General features: G+C 39.0%; 1 protein-coding gene across 2 annotated transcripts; it reads left to right on the forward strand.

Moving 5' to 3' along the window:
- g6pd (glucose-6-phosphate dehydrogenase) lies at positions 1-17,599 on the forward strand. 2 transcript variants are annotated; one of them, XM_049580044.1, is made up of 13 exons: positions 1-58; positions 2,614-2,738; positions 5,871-5,908; positions 6,026-6,134; positions 8,095-8,312; positions 10,531-10,689; positions 11,498-11,623; positions 12,982-13,075; positions 13,191-13,377; positions 13,476-13,711; positions 13,869-13,945; positions 16,323-16,415; positions 16,502-17,599. In XM_049580044.1, exons 1-13 carry the CDS (start codon positions 37-39, stop codon positions 16,590-16,592), a joined length of 1,575 nt encoding a protein of 524 aa, XP_049436001.1. In that variant the 5' UTR covers positions 1-36; the 3' UTR covers positions 16,593-17,599. The 2 variants fall into 2 exon arrangements, with proteins under 2 accessions (XP_049436001.1, XP_049436002.1); XM_049580045.1 differs by lacking the exon at positions 1-58 and adding an exon at positions 96-257.
- The last annotated feature ends 2,603 nt before the right edge of the window (positions 17,600-20,202 follow it).

Here is a 20,202-nt window from a genome sequence, read left to right on the forward strand (position 1 = left end):
CCTGCAGACTCCGTGACGTCACTGGACTCGACAGTGATGGGAACTCGAGCGAGCGCTGGTGAGTTTCTCCCAAACCAATAAAAATCTCTCGGTTTCTTCGTTGTCACTTGAACAGGGAAGTAACGCTAGTAGGCAGGGCTCACACACACAGCCTCCACTGTTGTCTGCTGTGAGTGTGTGTGTAAAGGCTGTACCCTGTCGTCGGGTTTGGTCCAGGGTTTAACCGCCGGGTTTATCTCCTCTCGTTAACGGACTTTGTGAGTAGCAGCAGTTTTACCTTTGTGGCGCTAACTTTACCGTTGGTTACATGTAGCTATGTTAGCTAGGTGCTGTTTGCTAGCTGCTGTGAAGCGGCAGTTTGCTGCTTGTCAAGTCATGTTGGCACAACAGCCTGTGAAGCTAAGTGCTGAAGACAGGGCGGTTTTAGTGTTAGTTAGCCCAGTGTGCATGCAGCGAGGATAAAAGCTGCTGTAGCTCAGTTTAAAAGTAGCATTATGCGAGATGTTTCACCCTGTATGTTGGTGGCTAACTGTCCATGAACAACAAAATGTCAGCCCGTGTTATATTGATGCGTTAGCCGAACGTATTTAGCTTGATCACGGTGCTCTGCAGTAATGATTAGCCCTCTAAATACAGGGTTTAGTGGAGGATTTGACTAATATCATTATGGTTTGTTGTGGGTCAGGCCGGGTCTGGGAGCTAGTGACCATCTGACAGAAATCCACGTGCTTTTCCTCTGAGTGTTGTTGTTTTATGGCAGTGATGGCATGTGTCTGTAACCTTAACCTGTCATGACTGTGTGCAGCAACCAGTCAGATGCTGATAAAATATGCTGGTGGCTGCTAGGTTTGCTCCACTCATCAACCAAAATGAAAATCTGTGTTGATCTGTGAGTGGCTGTAGATTTTGGGCACCATCATCAGCCACAGTGGCAGGTGGACAAAAAGTTAATTTCTATCTCTGAATATTTGTTAATTGTCATAGAGCTTGTCAGAAATGTGTCATCATCAGTGCAGCCTGAAGGCTTAGTTATACAGTAAATATGAAAATTAAGAGGTCAGTTGTGAAAGCACTGAAAAAACGAAGTTCTTCCTGATTTCCTGGCTCATTCACCACATTAAATGAGTCACAAGGAAATCTAAGTCTGAGATCTGTTGCTCCTTATCTTTGGATCTTGGGTAATGGAGGAAGTACAGGACCAGTGCCAGTGGCTGTTCCTGTTACGGCCCATTTAGAAAAAAATCACAAGTGCTTTACATCACAGCTGACCCTTTTTAAACAGTCATGCTGTGTTTCAGGTTTCAAGGCTTTTGTCATATGCACAATAACAACAGGGGAGCAGTTGTTGGCAGTTAAATTCTTATTCTCAGGCTCACTTCAATGATGATACTGCAAAATGTTTAAAAAAAATATAATAAAAACATGCAAGTTAAACAGATACAAGATAGAAGGCATAAAACATAATGTATAAGGTAAATACAGGAATGAAATATTTTATTTCATTTTTTCATTTAAAAAATGAAATAAAATATAATACTTCGTCTTCAGGCATGCATTGGTTTACATTGTAGTGATGCCACTAACTATTTTTTATATTTTTTATTATTTCTTCCGATTGTTTTCTCAATTAATTTCTTTGTGTGTAATATATCAGAAAATGGTAAAAAAAAAAAAAGAAAAAAAGAAAAAGAAAGTCCATACCAATTTTCTCAAGTTTTTTTGTTTTTTTTCCAGAATGGAAAAGATATTCAGTTTACAATCGTAGAAGAATAAGGAAACCAGCAAATATTCATGTATATGAAGCTGGAACCAGAGAACTTTGGTATTTTTTTTCTTAAGAGAAAAAAAAAAAGACTTAAAAACAATTAATTTCTGTTTAATCGACTAATCATTGCAGGTCCAGGTAAATCAGTTAATAATCAGTAAATTATCATTTTTTTGATTAATCACTTAAATAAAAAATTGGCAGTGTATTTATGTCTTTAAAATATCAGAAAATGTTTTTTAAACCCAAAAATATTCAATTCACAATTTTGTAAAACAGAGAAAAGCTGCAAATACTCAAACTTGCGAGGCTAAAACCAGGAATTTTTGTTGCTTGAAAAATAAACACTGAAATGATGAATCAGTTATCAAAATCTGTGATGCTTTATTTGTTGTCTTGTCTGTCATTTAACTGATTAATCTTCTAATCTAAGCAGCATTCAGTTTTTATTAAATCATTACAACCTTTAATAGGATGTTAACAGATTTTCTTAATATACAGAAGTAAACAGAAATCAATAGCTCCCTTGAACAGAAGGAAAGATGTATCCAAAACACTAAAACTGTAAAACATGTATTTGACAAAGGTCAGCCAAAATATTACTAAAACTTCACATTGTTGTAATTGTTGTTATTGTATGCAACATAGTCCCTCCGCCAGCCAAATGTTTGTTAGTTTCCTGTTGTGTTGCATACTAATTGTTAAGCAGGCCTGGAGGAACTGGGAAATACCTGTTAGGTAGGATGAATTCTGTATTTGTCTTCTTAACCTTTGACCTTTTGGTTAACATGTAAAAGAATATTGTTAAATGTCTCTTTTTTTGGACTTTTATTTTGTCTGCCCTTTAGAGAAGATGACGTCAAACATCCCCCTCTCTCGCTCGGAGGTTTTTGGGGAGCTGAGGAAGGAGCTGCATGAAGACAAAGAGTTCCGTCAGTCCGACGCTCACGTCTTCATCATCATGGGAGCCTCGGTGAGAGCAGGGGAGGGTTGTAAAAATTGTAACTGATAATGCAAAGTACACTTGAGAATGAAATGAAAGCCAATGGTTTGGATGACACAAACTGTAATACATGAATCAGAAAATGATTCAGCATGTAAGTTTCTCTGTGTTCCCTTATCATTATATTTGGCACATTTACAGTGCAGGTCACTGAGGCAATAACGGTTGGCCATAATTACACAGAAAGTGTGTTGAAATCTTTAAAAGTACTGCAATAATTGCACACGATGTGTGTGATTTGAGGAAATGTTGAAACTGATTTCACCAAGCTTCTGCAAACAAGCACTCAAACCTCTCAGTCATCCGAGCTTAAGCCTTAAATTGAGGCTAAATTGATCCAAGGTTCCTCTTTGCTTATCATTTCAATAGTGTGCGATACCTTTGACTGGCTTAAGACCTTACTTTGTATAATCAGAAACATAATTGTGTTTATTTAATGAATAAAACACATCCCTCCAGTTGTGTGTGACAGCTTTGCTTAACTGGAAAAACAGTAGAGAACCAGAAAAGTGCTCTCAGTTGAGTGCAAGTCTCTGCCAGGCAGCCACCTGAGCTGATTGCAATACTGGCAATATCAGCAGACGCACACGTTTTAGAGGCTAATAAAAATACACGCCTTGTCCATTTTTGACAAAGTTGTTGCATATTGCACGGAGCAGGTGCATTTCCTGATAACAGGCACTGTATGTGAAATATAGATACACCATAATTATGAGGGTGAATGTACTTTTAATGACTAAAACAAAACCACAAATCATTGATCCATGTCATCATAACTGGACTTTGGACTGTATTTACTTTGTGTGTAGGCTACGGCACAACAAAGGAGGAATAAAAAAAGAAGTACAACTAAAACAGACACAGAAAGAAAACATTTAACTGCCTACTTACTTACTTAAGGTAGGAACACAAATATTAATGAAAAATGATGATAAAAAATCCCAAAATCTGTCAGGCAAAACCCTCCACTTCTAAAATGCTCCCAGTATAGGCTACTATGACATATGTGGCGAACAGAACAAAACTGGAGAGCACAGAGAGCTGTCCCTCCCGACTCCTTTACAGTAAAGATGGTGGAGAAGCTAAAAAAACAGGAACTGTTGGGTATGAAATTAATCTGCCAATGCTCTGGTTCAAAATAAGACCAAACTTTTCTATGGACGTCAGTTTTTGAGCCATGATAGAGGGTAAGGCTTCTTGTTTTTAGCTTAGCCGATTTCTGAAAAACTTGCGCCTCCCACTGGCCAGTTAAAAGCAATGAGGAGTCAGCGGTCTGTGACGATATAAAATTTTTCAACAATTGTGAATCATCGCAACTACGAGAGATCCTTGAGCAAATAGTCAGAAATGTGCACACAAAATATTAGGCTGAATGGTTTGCAAGATTAGCTGCAGACAGTTGAACAGTACAGTTTACAGTGGTAAAATCATTTCAGTTATTTCTTGAAAATTATTGGTGATGCACATGCCTCATCTTAATCAAAGTTCATTTCTTTTACTGCTACAATAAACTGAATAATAAGTCGATCCACCGCAGTAATTTCAAAAGAAATTACCCTTTTCACTGCTTCACTGTTTCCTCATACTGGTCAGGTGTCAAGTTCAGGAACTAAAACCATTTCAGGCTTTCTGAAACTTTATAGACTTGTTTCCTCATTTCTTTTTTTTACATAATGTGTCTCTTTTTGCCTTCTCCTTTTCTACCAGGGCTGCAGTCTATCCAAATGTGTCTTTTCTCTTTCATTTGTTTCTTTAATTTAAATAAGAGGTGCCTATCAGAATCATAAATGAAAACATTTTACAGAAACATGGCTGTATGTATGAGAAAATGTAAATGCTTTCACTGCTCAAACAATATTTCCTGCAAAATATGTTTCCAAAAGAACCACTTTCTTATCTTTTTTTGTCATCATTTGTGCAAAACAGATGGTGTTGGTTCTGTTTTTTTTTTTGAACATGTAGCCAGGCTACAGTCATTTACTGGCTGTGTCCCTCTTTCTCTTGCACTGTTTGCTCTGGGGAAAAGAGAGTGTGGCGCTGTTGCTGATTTTTGCAGTGTCACTGACTGTCAGCGTTTTTCTTTCAGTGTGATACACAGCCAGGTCAGTGGGAAGGGCTGGGCTTTGTGCAGTCTCACTCTGGTTATACTGGTTTCATTGATATGTGTGCATGTGTGTGTGTAGCTGCAGCTGATTAAACGGGCTTGCTGCAAGCTTTTATTTTTTAAAACAGCTCTTTCATTTGAATACATACAGTCATGCCAAATTTTAAAAACATTTACTTACCGCTACTAATTCAACAGTGAGGGCTGTTCAGCTTCATGATGATACAAAAGGTTTGTTTAACGGGTTTGTCCTTTGCTTCGGTTAGAGGACATTGTGCGTGGCACCAGATTAAATGAATGACCAACTTCTTATCTAAAGTGTGACATTAAAGACACATTTCTGCTCAGTATATTTCACTTAGAGTTATTTATAACACACAATCTTAAACAAAGACGCAGGGTTATAACTTGAGTTGAACTCCCAGCTGAGGAATAGTGTCTTAAGGGGAGACGTCAGATTGTGATTTAGGCCACAGGATACTGTTATGGGAATTACTTTTAATTAAGTTGACTGCTAATGTCCCTTGTTGTCCTTAGTATTGATTTGAGGTTTACCTAAGGTCATTTTTTATTTCTGAGCTCCTTCTCACAATGTCACAATGTCTACATGGCCTTGTGTTGTCTTGTTAAACGTGTCAAACACTCTCAGAAGCTGAATCTGTTAGCTGTCACAGTTAAGGCACTAAGCAACAGGTTCTTCAGCATGATTTACAGAACAGCGTTATTGTCTCCACTCTGTGTGTTGGGGGTTGGCACTTGATCTCAATGGGATTACCACTAAGGTTGCGCAATTCAGCCAAAGCAGCCTTCTTACCTGTTGCCAGACGGAGTGACCTGCAGCATCTTGTGTCATGGAAAATAATTACCACTCTGGCAGTGCACAGGATAAATAAGCTGCACAGTAACTCCAAAACACAGCGTCAGCACTTAATGATTGTGTTTGTGACCTGTATTTTTGAGGTGGAATCATATTTCTGACTGTGTGTTTGCACCTGCAGGGGGATCTGGCTAAGAAGAAAATCTACCCAACTCTATGGTGAGTGAACTTCTGACCTGGCTGAAAGGCTTTTATATCAGTAACACAGCAAAGGCTGAGGAAAGATCGGGACTGGGGCCTCTGAGGTTTGAACCATATGTTCCTCTGCTCTCTCAGGTGGTTGTACAGAGACGGCCTCCTCCCTGAGCAGACATATTTTGTTGGGTTTGCTCGCTCTGACTTGACAGTTGATGCCATCCGGAAGAACTGCATGCCTTACCTGAAGGTAAAACTGGATCTTTGAGATTTTGACAGATTAAATATCAGACTGATTTTTATTACTATTATTATTTTGGAGGGCAGATGGAGGCATTCACAGCAGATAGTAGCAAACTAATATACAAACTATGTAAATAAAAACATCTCAAAGCAAGAAAATAGTGTGCTCGTCCATCCATCATTCCTCCATCCCATCCCCTCCGCTCCTCTTCCCTCTGCCAGTGGCTTAATCTGTGAAGTGTTGAACCTACGGAGAATTATCACCTTAATCTGCAGCTCCACCTGGCTTTACGGAGCTTTATAGTGAGATTCAGCTCATTGTTTAGCTGTCTGGCCAGCAACTTTACTAGTTTGGTTAACAGCAAGCAGCTTTATTCAGCCAAAATGGTCTAAAAAGTTCACACAGAAAGGATGTATTAAAAGGCCTTTATTGTAGTGGCTAAATTATAAAAGAGCTAACAATGTCATGTCAACTTAAAAGGTGACTATGTGTCAGTGTTGTTTTTGGCCCCCAAGTGGACGAAAAAAAAATCACCTATTGCAGGTTAACACTACGAGCCTTTCTTGGGTGATACATCACAAGTGGACAGCTTTGTCAGCTCACACCTGGCATTACACTGTGTCCTCACATGCGTCTCAAGTGAGCACTCATGATCAGATCTCTTCCCTGCTCTGTATGCAAATAAACATGTAGGCTACATTATATGTGTTTGCAAAGGCCATTTGTGTTGAGATGAGATAAGCCAGTGCACCCTGATGTTGCTCCGCCTCATTACCCACTACTAGGAAACTACTGCTGCTTGAGTGTGAGCCCCATGGCAGGGACAGTTGGTGAGAGTCGGCCCGCACACACACAGTGAGAGAGCTAACTGTTAGCATCATGGCTAGTGTGAATAGAATAGAATAGAATAGAATAGAATCTTTATTGTCATTGTATGAGTACAACAAAATTAAGTGCAATCATGGTGCAATAAATAAAAGTACATAAGTACTAGACTTAATACTAAAAATACATCTTACACACACACACACACACACACACACACACACACACACAAACAACCGTCCTGCAGCTGTTGCGCAAGTTCTTAGCAGGTTCGAAGGTATTACATTATTCAGCATTATTCAGGGCAACAATGGCTCTGGGATAAAAACTGTTCTTTAGTCTGTTTGTTTTTGAATTGTGAGTCCTGTATCTCCTGCCTGATGGCAGCAGTTCGAACAGAGGGTGCCCAGGGTGAGATGAGTCCCTCAGTATGTTCCTGGCTTTACTGAGGCATCGGGAACTGTACAGTTCTTCCAGTGAGGGGAGAGGGCAGCCGATGATCTTCTGGGCAGTGTTGATGACTTTCTGGAGTGCTCACCTGTCTGCAGCTGCGCAGCTGGCAAACCAAACACAGAGCAGCAGTAGAAGGTTACCAGCAGTCTCTCATAGAGTTGTTGTTTCCTGAGGAGAACCAGACAGTATTAACGGGTATAATGACAGAGCTGGGCTGTTTTGGTGTTGGTGTGAGTTTGTGCTAAACAGGCAGATATTGAACTGAATGTTTGCTGGGAAAAGAGTAGCTCTGGAGTCCGTCCTTCGGCGATGCAGCTGAGTCCTTAAATGTGGCCCAGGACACATTAACGTACACACTGCTGAAAGAATGTGGGCATACATCCCAGACCACATTCGGAGGTGGTGGCAATTGGATCTCAAGAAGCATTCAGGACACATGGGTGCATTCACACCTGTATTTAGAGCTGTCCACTCATGATCCGATCACCCTAGATGCATGTTAATACCACATACAAACAGGGCCTAAGTTGGCTCCTACACAGAAACTCAGCAAATCTTTCCATCCCATATTTCATGTATCGTCTAGTCCTCAGTTCCTGGTGCCTCCGGATAAAACACACATGCGCTGCATCTTTAAACATCCTCATTAAATCCATTCATGTGTAAATGCTCCCCCTCTCTGACCCAGGTGACGGATAAAGACGCAGAGCGGTTGTCAGCCTTCTTCAGCAGGAACACATACATCAGTGGTAAATATGCAGATGACAGTTCCTTCTCCAAACTCGACACACACATCCTGTCTCTGCCCGGAGGACCCGAGGCAAACCGTCTCTTCTACCTGGCGCTGCCGCCCACCGTCTACCACGATGTTACCAAGAACATCAGGCACTGCTGTATGAGCACAAAGTCAGTACACGTCTCTTACTAGCTGCTGCTTTGTCACAATGTTGTCTTGTTGTTTTGTGCAGTGTGTCAAAACCTTGTTTTTTTTATAAAGCTTTATTGTTATTGCATTTTAGTGAACACAAGGAAATCCCTCTGATAGAATGTGTTTATAGTCTCTACATCACGTAAGATAGCACGAGTAACATGGTTCATAGGTGCGAATTATTGTGACAAAAATGAGTGTGACACCTAAGGGAAATCTTTTCAGTCACATTATATATAAAGACCACATCTGAAATGCGTTACGGGGGTAATTATAATAAATTATAATGCTTTTCTTTCCCTTTCTTGCTTTACATACGACCTCAGTGTTCAACTGTCTGGGGTCTCCGATTTCATGTTTTGCTCTTCATAATGTGCCACACATTTTCAGTAGGAATCAAGTCTCAACTGCAGGCCAGTCCAGTACTAGCACTCTTTTGCTATGAAGTCATGCTAATACAGCACGCACAGAATGTGGCTTGGCATTGTCTTGCTGGGATAAGCACGAACGTCTCTGAAAAAGACTTTGTCTGGATGGCAGCATATGTTGCTCCAAAACCTGTAGGGACCTTTCAGCATTAACAGAGCCTTCACAGATGTGCAGGTTAACTGTGATGTCATGGGCACTAACACACACCCATATGGTCACAGATACTGGCTTTTGAACTTTGTGCTGGTAACAATCTGGATGGGCCTTTTCCTCTTCAGGCCACAGGACACAACATCCATGATTTTCAAAGACAAAAACAATTTGAAATGTGGTCTCGTCAGTCCACAGCACACTTTTCCGTTTTGTGTCAGTCTGTCAGTCAGTCATGGTGTTTTTTGAGCGCTCAGCAACTTCCCCAGTCTTTAGTTGCCCCTGAGCCAACTTTTTTGGATCATGTTGCCGGCATCAAATTCAGAATAAGTGCATTTCACAAAAAACAATTAAGTTTTAAGGATTTGTAAATCATTGCATTCTGTTTTTATTTACGTTTTACACAGCATCCCAACTTTTTTGTAATTGGGGTTATACAAGTTCAAGTGTCTTATGGATGCTCTTGATTAGTTGTAAACTAGAGGTTGACTGATGGGGCTTGTAGTACATTATGACTACCTATACTCACACCTCAACAGTCAGCTGTAGTAAAGACTCATAGTGTGCTATAAACGTCCATACAATATCAGAAGTTATCATTGCTACAGGGCCAGTGGTCGCAAAACTAGAAAGATGCTATTCAGATGCAAGTCCGTTGTTTGTAAGTAAAGTACATAGTGATGCATCTATAATAATGCATGCTTTATACGATTTCATTTTTGGTGGTAACCACAGTGTAATGTATTTTAATGTATGTAAAAGAATTAATGCTGCAGTGATTATTATGCAAGATGCCAAATGTAAATAACCATCCAGAGAATAACAAGTAAATATCTGCTTCAGGAATGAAACCTCAAGTTATGAAACCTGTGTGATATATTCAAAGTAAAAAAAGACTAAATACTGTTTATAAAGCTTTATTTTCACCATAGTAAAAAAAAAACATCAACAACTGTATGCAGCCACTTCATGCAACCTCCCTTCATGTTATTTTTTTGGTCATTATGAACCCTATCAGTCAACCTCACGTTCATAACTAGTCAAGAACTTCTAATTCATCATGAGACACATCTATAATGTTTTATGATAGTTGATATAGTGCATCAGAAAGCATTATGGTTGTGTATTATAATAGTAAAGTATTGTATATCCATCCATCCATTTTCATCCGCTTATCCGGGGCCTGGTCATGGGGGCAGCAGGCGAAGCAAAGCACCCCAGACGTCCCTCTCCCTAGCAATGGTTTCCAGCTCCTCCTTGGAGACCCCAAGATGTTCCCAGGCCAGATGAGATATGTAATCCCTCCAGCGTGTTCTGGTTCTGCCCCGGGGAACACCTCTAACAGGAGGCATCCTGATCAGATGCCTGAACCACCTTAACTGACCCTAAACCGACATAAAGGAGCAGCATCTCTACTCTGAACTCCCTCCAGATGTCCGGGTTCCTTACCCTGTCTCTATCAGTAGAAATGCCCCCATAACGCACTATAGCTGGGGTCCTTATAGAAAGTGTTACCACCCAATTTAAACTCGGCTGTGTCCAACTAATGTGTCGTTGTGTTGATGAGCACTGTGAGTTTATGTGTCCTTTTCCTTTGTGTGTGTGTCTGTTGTGTAGAGGCTGGAACAGGGTAATTGTAGAGAAGCCGTTTGGACACGACCTTCAGAGCTCCGAAGAGCTGTCCACTCACCTCTCCTCCCTCTTCACTGAAGAACAAATCTACCGTATAGATCACTACCTGGGCAAAGAAATGGTGCAGAACCTCATGGTGCTCAGGTGAGAAAACCATCTTCACATAAGGTCACTTTTTTTTACTTGAATTTATTTATTGAATGGGAAATTGTCAAATGCTTTAACGTCTGATAGTGAACATGAATATTGAGGAGCAAAATCTGACTGAACTGAATTCATAATTAAGTAAACTTTAAAGGAGATACATCCACTCTTAGCTTATATTATAAGGGCATCCAGTAGAGTGAATACAAATTTATACTGGGTCACATATGTCATATGTTCATTCATTCATTTATTTTTATTTAAGTGTTGTGCCTTTCTTGGCTCAATCCACATGGGATTACAAGACATTGTTTTTTATAGCTGTCTTTCAGTCTTGCATATACAAAACCAAAAATAAGGAAAAGAAAACAAACATAAAGAAACACAAACAAATTGAAAGTAAAACAGAAAACAACATCCCAAATGAATTGCTCACACAGACGTTTACATTTAAAGATTATCTCAATAAAAAGCCCTCTTTCTTTTCTCTCTTCTTCTTTTTCTTCGTCTTCTCATCTTTCTACTGAGAGTTGTTGGTATTTCTCTCTGTGCTTTGTAATTCTTTGTGTTGACAAAAGAGAGAATTTTCTCTTATGATTTTAAAGTAATTTGAATTATGCAGCACGGCTGCTTTGTGGGTTGGAAAAGCCTCTGTGAATATCATACAAAGAAAACAGAAACTGGCCTCAAACCAAGAACAAAACAGAAAAACATTTATGCATGTTGTCACAAACAGCTGTCTTTCCCTGATGTGTTTGAGTGTGTACGTGCTGCTGAGCAGAGAACAATTATGGGATGTTTATTACAGGTTTGGGAACCGAATCTTCGGGCCGATCTGGAACAGGGACAGTGTGGCCTGTGTGGTTCTCACCTTTAAAGAGCCATTTGGCACTCAGGGACGAGGAGGATACTTTGATGATTTTGGCATCATTCGGTGAGTGGGGGAAAAAGTTTGTCTTTGTATTGTGATATCAAAGCGTAATGTTTTTGTTTTTTTACCCAGATATAAAGTGAAGTTTAGAGAGCAGTCGTGGGAGCTTCTGTACTTAAACTGCATTTTTAGTTGTTGAATATTGTAAATAGTACTTCAATCTGTAACACTTTGCTTTAATGCCCTCCTATTTGATAGCAGTATATAGTCAGTGTATAAGATACAGTAGATGTCAGTCTGTGCACCCCCAGTTTGGAGAAGCAGCAGGAGTACCGCCATGGAAATTAAGCAATGTACTGCTGTGAGTTGGGGTCAGCAGTAGGGGTCGGTGATATGGCCCTAAAATAATATCACAATATTTCGGGGTATTTTTGCGATAACGATATTTTTGATGATATCACAAATTAGTAAAAAAAAGTATTTAACTATTAATTTAGGAACATAGAATGGCAACAAAATAAGTGTTATAGTTTTACAGTTCACCTTCAAATATGCAGTAAAAACTAAACAAAAATATTCTCTCATTTCTTGAGTTTGTGAACAACAACAGTAACTCAGAGTGAGATTCAGATTTTATACAATATTAGCAATACAACTGAATAAAATCTTCCTCAAATTCCACATTTAAACAGCTCCCCAAAACAAAGAAATGTCCCCAGGGATGGAATCTATATATATAAATCAACAGGTGATTTCCTTCTTTCAGCAAAATCCTAAAGTTGTTTTTTTTTTTTTTTTTCACCTGGACCTTTATGCTCTGCCATTTCTCCTCTAATCATCACACTGTAACCTGTGACAGGCTGTTATGATAACACAACTGTCACACATTCACATATATGTCGTTTTTGTCGAGCCACGAGTGTCACATAGGTTTATATTACTAAATGTTTATGACAAAATCACTTGGTGACACTGACTCCTGTGTGTCCACTGTGGGAAAGGAGAGACGCTGAATGAGTTCCCTCTGATCAGTAAGTCGCTAAAAGAGTCTGAAAAGTCCGGGGCTGTTCATAAAGCATTGAGGACGCCACAGTTTATTCCACACTACTGAAGCTGCTCCTCTTTTTGGAACCACTGCACCACTTAGCTTCCGAGGTGTTTCTGCAGCCTGCTTCTCCAAACTAGGGCGTGCTGACTGACATCTACTGTATGTAATACACTGACAATGGTTAAGTACCTCATGCAACCCTGTTTCATCAGTGAATAAACATTAGCGGCTCACTAGGAGGCAAATCACACTTTAGATAATGGATAGATTTGACTTGTTTGAACACATCAGTTATTATTTTAATAAACATGTCCACATCACATTCTCACTTCCTGTCTTTTGTTTAACCACCTGTTCCCTCTGTCCTGATCAGCGATGTCATGCAGAACCACTTGCTCCAGATGCTCTGCCTGGTTGCCATGGAGAAACCAGCTTCCACCAGCTCGGATGATGTTAGGGATGAAAAGGTACAAAATCATCTCCTAGAGACCTTGACGCTCTCAACACCTCCTCAAACACAACTACAGATGTGTGTCATGTTTCTAATGGAGGACATCTGCTCTGTGCTTTTCCCTCTTGTAGGTGAAGGTGCTGAAGTGCATCACTCCAGTGTCCATGTCAGACGTGGTGCTGGGTCAGTATGTGGGGGATCCAGAGGGTGAGGGAGATGCTAAACTGGGTTATCTTGATGATACCACAGTTCCTAAAGGATCAACTCAGGCCACCTTCGCCGCTGTTGTGCTCTACGTCCACAACGAACGCTGGGATGGTAAACACACTGTGTGATTTACAAAACATATCCTGTTGATGTCATGTTTCCTGGTGCTGTTTCATAATGCACTGTCATTACAATGTGTTGCTCCTCAGGTGTTCCTTTCATCCTTCGCTGTGGAAAAGCTCTGAATGAGAGGAAAGCTGAGGTGCGGCTGCAGTTCACAGATGTCCCAGGGGACATTTTTGACAATCAGTGTCGCAGGAATGAGCTAGTGGTGCGTGTGCAGCCCAACGAGGCCGTCTACGCCAAAATGATGAGCAAGAAACCCGGCGTCTACTTCAGCCCTGAGGAAACCGAGCTGGACCTCACCTACAAGAGCAGATACAAGGCAGGTTCAAGTTTATGTAGCATGTACTTTTATCACTTTTACTGCAGAAAATAAATCCATAATTCGAGCTAGTGATTTGAGTAACAGGGGGAAAAGCATATTTCAGATTTTTATGTCTAAAAAATGTAATGATGTAAATTTCTTGTCTTGTTTTCAGGATGTGAAGCTTCCAGACGCTTACGAGCGTCTCATCCTGGACGTCTTCTGTGGGAGTCAGATGCACTTTGTGCGCAGGTCTGTCTTTGTTTTTCACTACTGTTGTCTCATGTTACTACTTGTAAAATAAACCTGTCAGTAAAACCACCAGCATAGGTGGCCTTACCTATGTTTCAACCGTTTCAGTTGAAACGGGCCCCAGCCACCAGGGGGCCCCCAACTGACAAAAAAATAAATGCCGCAAGGAAGACACAATAATAAATCACTGCCCGCCATCACCTAACTAGCTAACTAACATCCCTAACGTTACAAAATGAAACGCACATACCAAAGTGGTGCTGAAAAGCGAAAACTAGCAGACATCAAAAGGAAAGCTGTGAGTAGTCTTCCAAAAGTGACCTCTTTCTTTGGTCCTGCATCTATAACAGCTGCACCGACTACAGCAGCGGCTGCAGCCCACTCACATAATGCCAGCCAAACAACAAATACGGGAGAAGGTGAAAATAAAGACCTTTCTACTGAAACAGCTCGTCATAATGATGACCAAACATTATCGTTTGAAGCACCACATGATGATAGCCCCACAACTGAGACAGGTGAGGGAGATGCCACCACCAGCACTGCAGCCAGGGAGAAAGTCCCACTGTCATTCACAGAGACAGACCCGGCATGTTGGCCAGAGCATATTACCAGTGACCAACGGATCGATATTGTTCGGAGAGGTCCTGTTCAGATAGAGGACTTTAACTTCTCACAGAGCCAAACACGCCGCCATTTTACTAATGACAGATATTTCATAAGGATGAAAAATGGAGAAAAAATACGCATGTCATGGTTAGTGTATTCAAAATCATCAGATTCAGTTTTCTGTTTCTGCTGTACCCTATTTGGCAAGCGAAATCACAGTCTCACTGACGGGGGTTTCAGAATGTGGGAACGACTCACTCTCACACTCCAGGATCATGACAAATCAAATGTACACCGTTCCAACATGGACAGCTGATGCGAGCTGGAGACGCGCGTAAGAACGTACAGTGCCATTGACAAAACATACCAAGAAATACAAATGCTGGAGAAAAAACACTGGAACGACGTCATGAAAAGGATAATTGCAATAGTCTGTCACCTTGCAGAACTTTTTTTCCTCCGTCTGTCTCTGTCTTTTCATGCAGGTAGTGAGCTGTCCACAGTGCTGAAATGATGCGGAGCACTCATTATTTTTGTTGTTAATTTAAGTTGAGAATTTTGAATTTTTGATTTTTTTGGCTGAATTTTGAAAACAAATCTGTAGAAAGTTGTTTCTCTTTTATTTCCGTTTCTCTGACCGAGAGAGTGCTCTGACCACAACTGGACAAAAATAACGCACTCATTATTTTTGTTGTTAATTTAATTTGAGGGGATTGTAAGGGACAATAAAGTATCCATATCCTTATTTGTTGCAAACCAACCTGAATCCTCGCCTTTTCTGCTGAGTCCCGGTTTCTTGCCCTGGTTATGATTTTAACACTTGGTCACAATGTATCGTTTTACATGGGAAAATATGTGCGTCCTTGGGACACATGGATGACTTTACTGCGTTCTTTCAGCTTATAATGCGTCACGGACGCAGGACGCGTAGCTGGCAAACATAATTATGTTTATGTTTTACGTGGTAGGGCCCCATATTAAGTATTGAAATGGGCCCCCTGATGCCAAAGGCCGCCTCTGACTACCAGTCCCCACTAGATGGCGTTATAGTGCATCTTTTCTCTGCCTCAGCTTGAGGGAAACACGAGTTGTACAGGGCTCCAACTGCTTTTTCTGTGTACATATACTGATGCATGTAACTTCAGAATTACCTGCATCAGAATGTTTTACTGTCACAAACATTTTTTATTGAACTGTACAATTTGGTGCACTTAAAAAAAATGATAATAATTGCACCATTTGGGAAGTGGTTAGCCTCACAGCAAGAGGATTCCTGTTTAACCCCCGGGTTGGGGGAGCCTGTGTGGAGTTTGCATGTTCTCCCTGTGTCACCTCTCGCCCAGTGTCAGCTGGGATAGGCTCCAGCCCCCCTGTGACCCCCCAAGAGGATAAGTGCTTATGGAAAATGAATCAATGAATGCACCATCTGGTGTATTTGTCCTGCTTGCCTATATATATTTTAAGCAGTTTCTTATCAAACCTAGCATGGAAACATTTCCCCCCTTATGTTAGGACTTCTGCTGTGATGTCACATATTTAACAAGACTTATTTATCATGTGTTGTACCATAAATTGTTGCTGTATAGCAAGTCTTTCTTTTTCCTTTTTGACCACTTGAAGTATTGGTACCGTAATAGCCCGAATAGAGATGCATCAAAACCAAGCGGCAGGCACCGTGATGAAGTTAGTGTTAGACTGTTTTCATTTCACACCTCTTCTATTTTATATGAATAATTTTTGTAAGCCAGCGAAATGTTTGTCTCTGCAGTGATGAATTAAGGGAAGCATGGAGGATCTTCACACCTCTTCTTCATCACATAGACAAAGAGAAGCCCAAACCTATTCCTTACAAATATGGAAGGTAGGAAACAAGTTCACTACGCCCTCATTTGGAAGACGAGTTTGATAGAGTGTAGATTGTGATTGTTTCTCTTATTCTTCCTTCAGCCGTGGCCCAGCAGAAGCAGATGACCTCGCAAAGAGAGTTGGATTCCGCTATGAAGGCACTTACAAATGGGTCAACCCTCACAAACTGTGAGTTGTGATAAGATGAGGGAGGAGTAGAGATAGGGCAGTAGGAAGGGTGCAGCAGGGTGAGTGAGCCATGTCGTGTTCCAACGCTGGAGTGTCTTTTGTGGAAGGAGGCGTTTCCACTATGTGGATCCATCACAGTAGCAGAAACAGGCTATTATTTCTCAGGTATGGCAGTAATTTGTTTGAGCCAGTTCATCAGACATTCAAGACACAAGAGAATAATACCAGATTTAGTGGTAGTTTTTTTTTTTTTTTTTAATTCATTCACAGAAATCTTCCATTTTGAGAGGTGGGACCAAGTCAGTTGGAGCGGGAACAAAAAAATCTGAACCAAGACATTATTGTGAACAAAATAACTGTCTGATGAACTGGCTCCATGTCCCTGTCTCTATTAATTAGGTCTTAATTTGTCAGGATGGTAAATGGAATAACTGAGTACCGAGAGCGGAGCAACAACGAAACACTCAGCTGAGTCATGCTCACTCAGTGTAAGCACTGTACCAAAGATGGTAACGGAACAACAGGAATGATTGTTCACCAGCTGTCGCTCTTAATAATTGTGATTGTAATACCATTATGCTTTGACTGCAGCTATTAATCACTCTTAGTGGAACTTACTCTTACAACCTGCGCACGCTCTTTTGGCGTCCTCTGTAAGATACGTAGACCCTGTGGTTTACAAAGGGCAATGCGGGCAGTTTCTTTTAGAAGCATTCGTACTGGAATAGTCTTAAGTGTTCTTACGGACAAAGAAAACAAGCTCTCTGTCTTGTTTTAGTAGCCTCCCTCTGAGCTTTATTCCCTCTTTGTTTACATTTTTTTTCCAGGTTTATTTAAGTTACTCATGTTCATTCCATATTTCAAAGTATACGGACAGCAGCGGTGTCTACCACAGGTCAACAGTGAATGTCTTTGTAATGACGTGCTGAATACTGCTGTTACTGCACACTCACATGTAATGCTAGCTACATTTCCACTACTTGTAATAAACTAGTTTTGCTTCTCTGTAAATGTGTTTCATGCTGTGTGTTTTTTTTATTGCTTCAAGCACTGAAGTCTTAAATGGACAGACATGTTCTGTTTGTTTGTTATTTATATATATATATATATATATATATATATATATATATATATATATATATATATATAACTCAATCATTGTGGAGTGAGGTGCACACACACACAAGCCTTGTTTCCTCTCCCACAGGTAGCTATAAATGGATGTACAAACCCCTTAAACAACTATTTACATATTAACAGTTGAGCCTGCTCCACCACTCATCAGACCTGTTAGTGACAACAACAGCACAAAAGTGCTAATTTGTGGGGAGGTTCTCCAACAGCACCAGAACCTCAGTCATTATAGGACAGCGGCAGCTATTTATAGTACCAGTACCACCAATTAATCATAATAATGAAGAAAAGTTTACCTTGACTTTTTTACACACATTTTTATGAAATTGTTAGAAAGTCTTTTATGACATTATGTGTTATGATACTGCAACTTCTTTTAAAAAAAATTGAGGCATACTATACTATGACTTTTTATGAATTTACTATACTATACCATTGCATGTTTAATGATTTTTTTTTAACGGCATACTACACAACATTTTTAAATGATATTTTACAACATAATATACTATGACTTTTTTTGTTTTTTAAATTTACAACATACTATTCTGACTATGATTATTTTTTTTACAACATACAATACTATGACATGATTTTGATGTTTTTTGTCAACGTATTACCTTACAACGTTTTTATGACATTTTTTATGATGTTTTAACTACATACTATACGATGACATCTTTTCATAAATTTTTTTACAACATACTATACTATGACTTTTTTGAATAATTTTTGATGACATATACTATGGCTTTTTCAGTGAATTTGGACAACAATCTATACATGACATTTTTTATGATTTTTTACAACATACTATACTATGACATTTTTTTATGATTTTTGACTACATACTTCTCTCTGACTTTTTTTAAATTATTTTTGAAGACATACTATACTATGACTTTTTTTTCATGAATTCTAAAGACTTACTATACTATGGCTTTTTTCATGAATTCTAAAGACTTACTATACTATGGCTTTTTTCATGATTTTTAATATACTAAAAATCATCAAAAAAGTCATACTATAGTATGCGGTCAAAAACCATGAAAAGGAGTCATCGTATAGTATGTCATCAAAAATCATTAAAAACATCATACTATAGTATGTCGTCACAAACTATGAAAAGAATCTCAAAGTATTGTATGTCATTAAAAATGAAAAAAGTCATAGTATAGTATGTCTTCAAAAATCATGAAAAAATAAGTCATAAGATAGTATGTCAAATATCATGAAAAAAAATTTATAGTATAGTATGTCATGAAAAAAGTCATAGTATAGTATGTTGTCAAAAATCATGAAAAAAAGTCATAGTATAGTATGTTGTCAAAAATCATGAAAAAAGTCATAGTTTAGTATGTTGTCAAAAATCATGAAAAAAGTCATAGTGTGTTGTCAAAAATTATGAAAACAAGTCATAGTATAGTATGTTGTCAAAAAACATGAAAAAAAGTCATAGTATAGTATGTCATGAAAAATCATGAAAAAAGTCATAGTGTGTTGTCAAAAATCATGAAAAAAGTCATAGTATAGTATGTCATCAAAAATCATGAAAAAAGTCATAGTATAGTATGTTGTCAAAAATTATGAAAAAAGTCATAGTATAGTATGTTGTCAAAAAACATGAAAAAAAGTCATAGTATAGTTTGTCATGAAAAATCATGAAAAAAGTCATAGTGTGTTGTCAAAAATCATGAAAAAAGTCAGTGTTGTCAAAAATCATGAAAAAAGTCATAGTATAGCATGTTGTCAAAAAACATGAAAAAAAGTCATAGTATAGTATGTCATCAAAAATCATGAAAAAAGTCATAGTATAGTATGTTGTCAAAAATTATGAAAACAAGTCATAGTATAGTGTGTTGTCAAAAATCATGAAAAAAGTCATAGTGTGTTGTCAAAAATTATGAAAACAAGTCATAGTATAGTATGTTGTCAAAAAACATGAAAAAGTCATAGTATAGTTTGTCATGAAAAATCATGAAAAAAGTCATAGTGTGTTGTCAAAAATCATGAAAAAAGTCATAGTATAGTATGTCGTCAAAAATCATGAAAAAAGTCAGTGTGTTGTCAAAAATCATGAAAAAAGTCATAGTATAGTATATTGTCAAAAATTATGAAAACAAGTCATAGTATAGTATGTCGTCAAAAAACATGAAAAAAAGTCATAGTATGTTGTCAAAAATCATGAAAAAAAGTCATAGTATAGTATGTTGTCAAAAATCATGAAAAAAGTCAGTGTGTTGTTGTGTTATGTCATAAAAATGTTTGGATAGAAATGGGGTGTTGGAAGAGTAGCATGCCTCATTTAAAAAACAGCACAATATGAAGTGTGAGCGCAGCATGGGAGTGGTCATGCTAAAGTGACGTTGGATGTGCTCAGAGCAGACAGGCTTTGGAGAACGGAGAGGAGGAGCCGCTGTGTGCTTACAATAGAGATAACTACCTTTCTAATGCAATGGAGTCAAGAATGATTCCAGTGA

Source organism: Epinephelus fuscoguttatus, linkage group LG7, assembly GCF_011397635.1.
Source record: "Epinephelus fuscoguttatus linkage group LG7, E.fuscoguttatus.final_Chr_v1".
Taxonomy (NCBI): Eukaryota; Metazoa; Chordata; class Actinopteri; order Perciformes; family Serranidae; genus Epinephelus; species Epinephelus fuscoguttatus.

Bases quoted from the DNA above. Each gene is read 5' to 3' on its own strand.
- g6pd (XM_049580044.1), top strand. From the start codon at position 37: ATGGGAACTCGAGCGAGCGCTG. The intron at 11,624-12,981 runs GTGAGTGGGGGA...TGTCCTGATCAG, and splicing joins GATGATTTTGGCATCATTCG to CGATGTCATGCAGAACCACT. The intron at 16,416-16,501 runs GTAGGAAACAAG...TTCTTCCTTCAG, and splicing joins ATTCCTTACAAATATGGAAG to CCGTGGCCCAGCAGAAGCAG.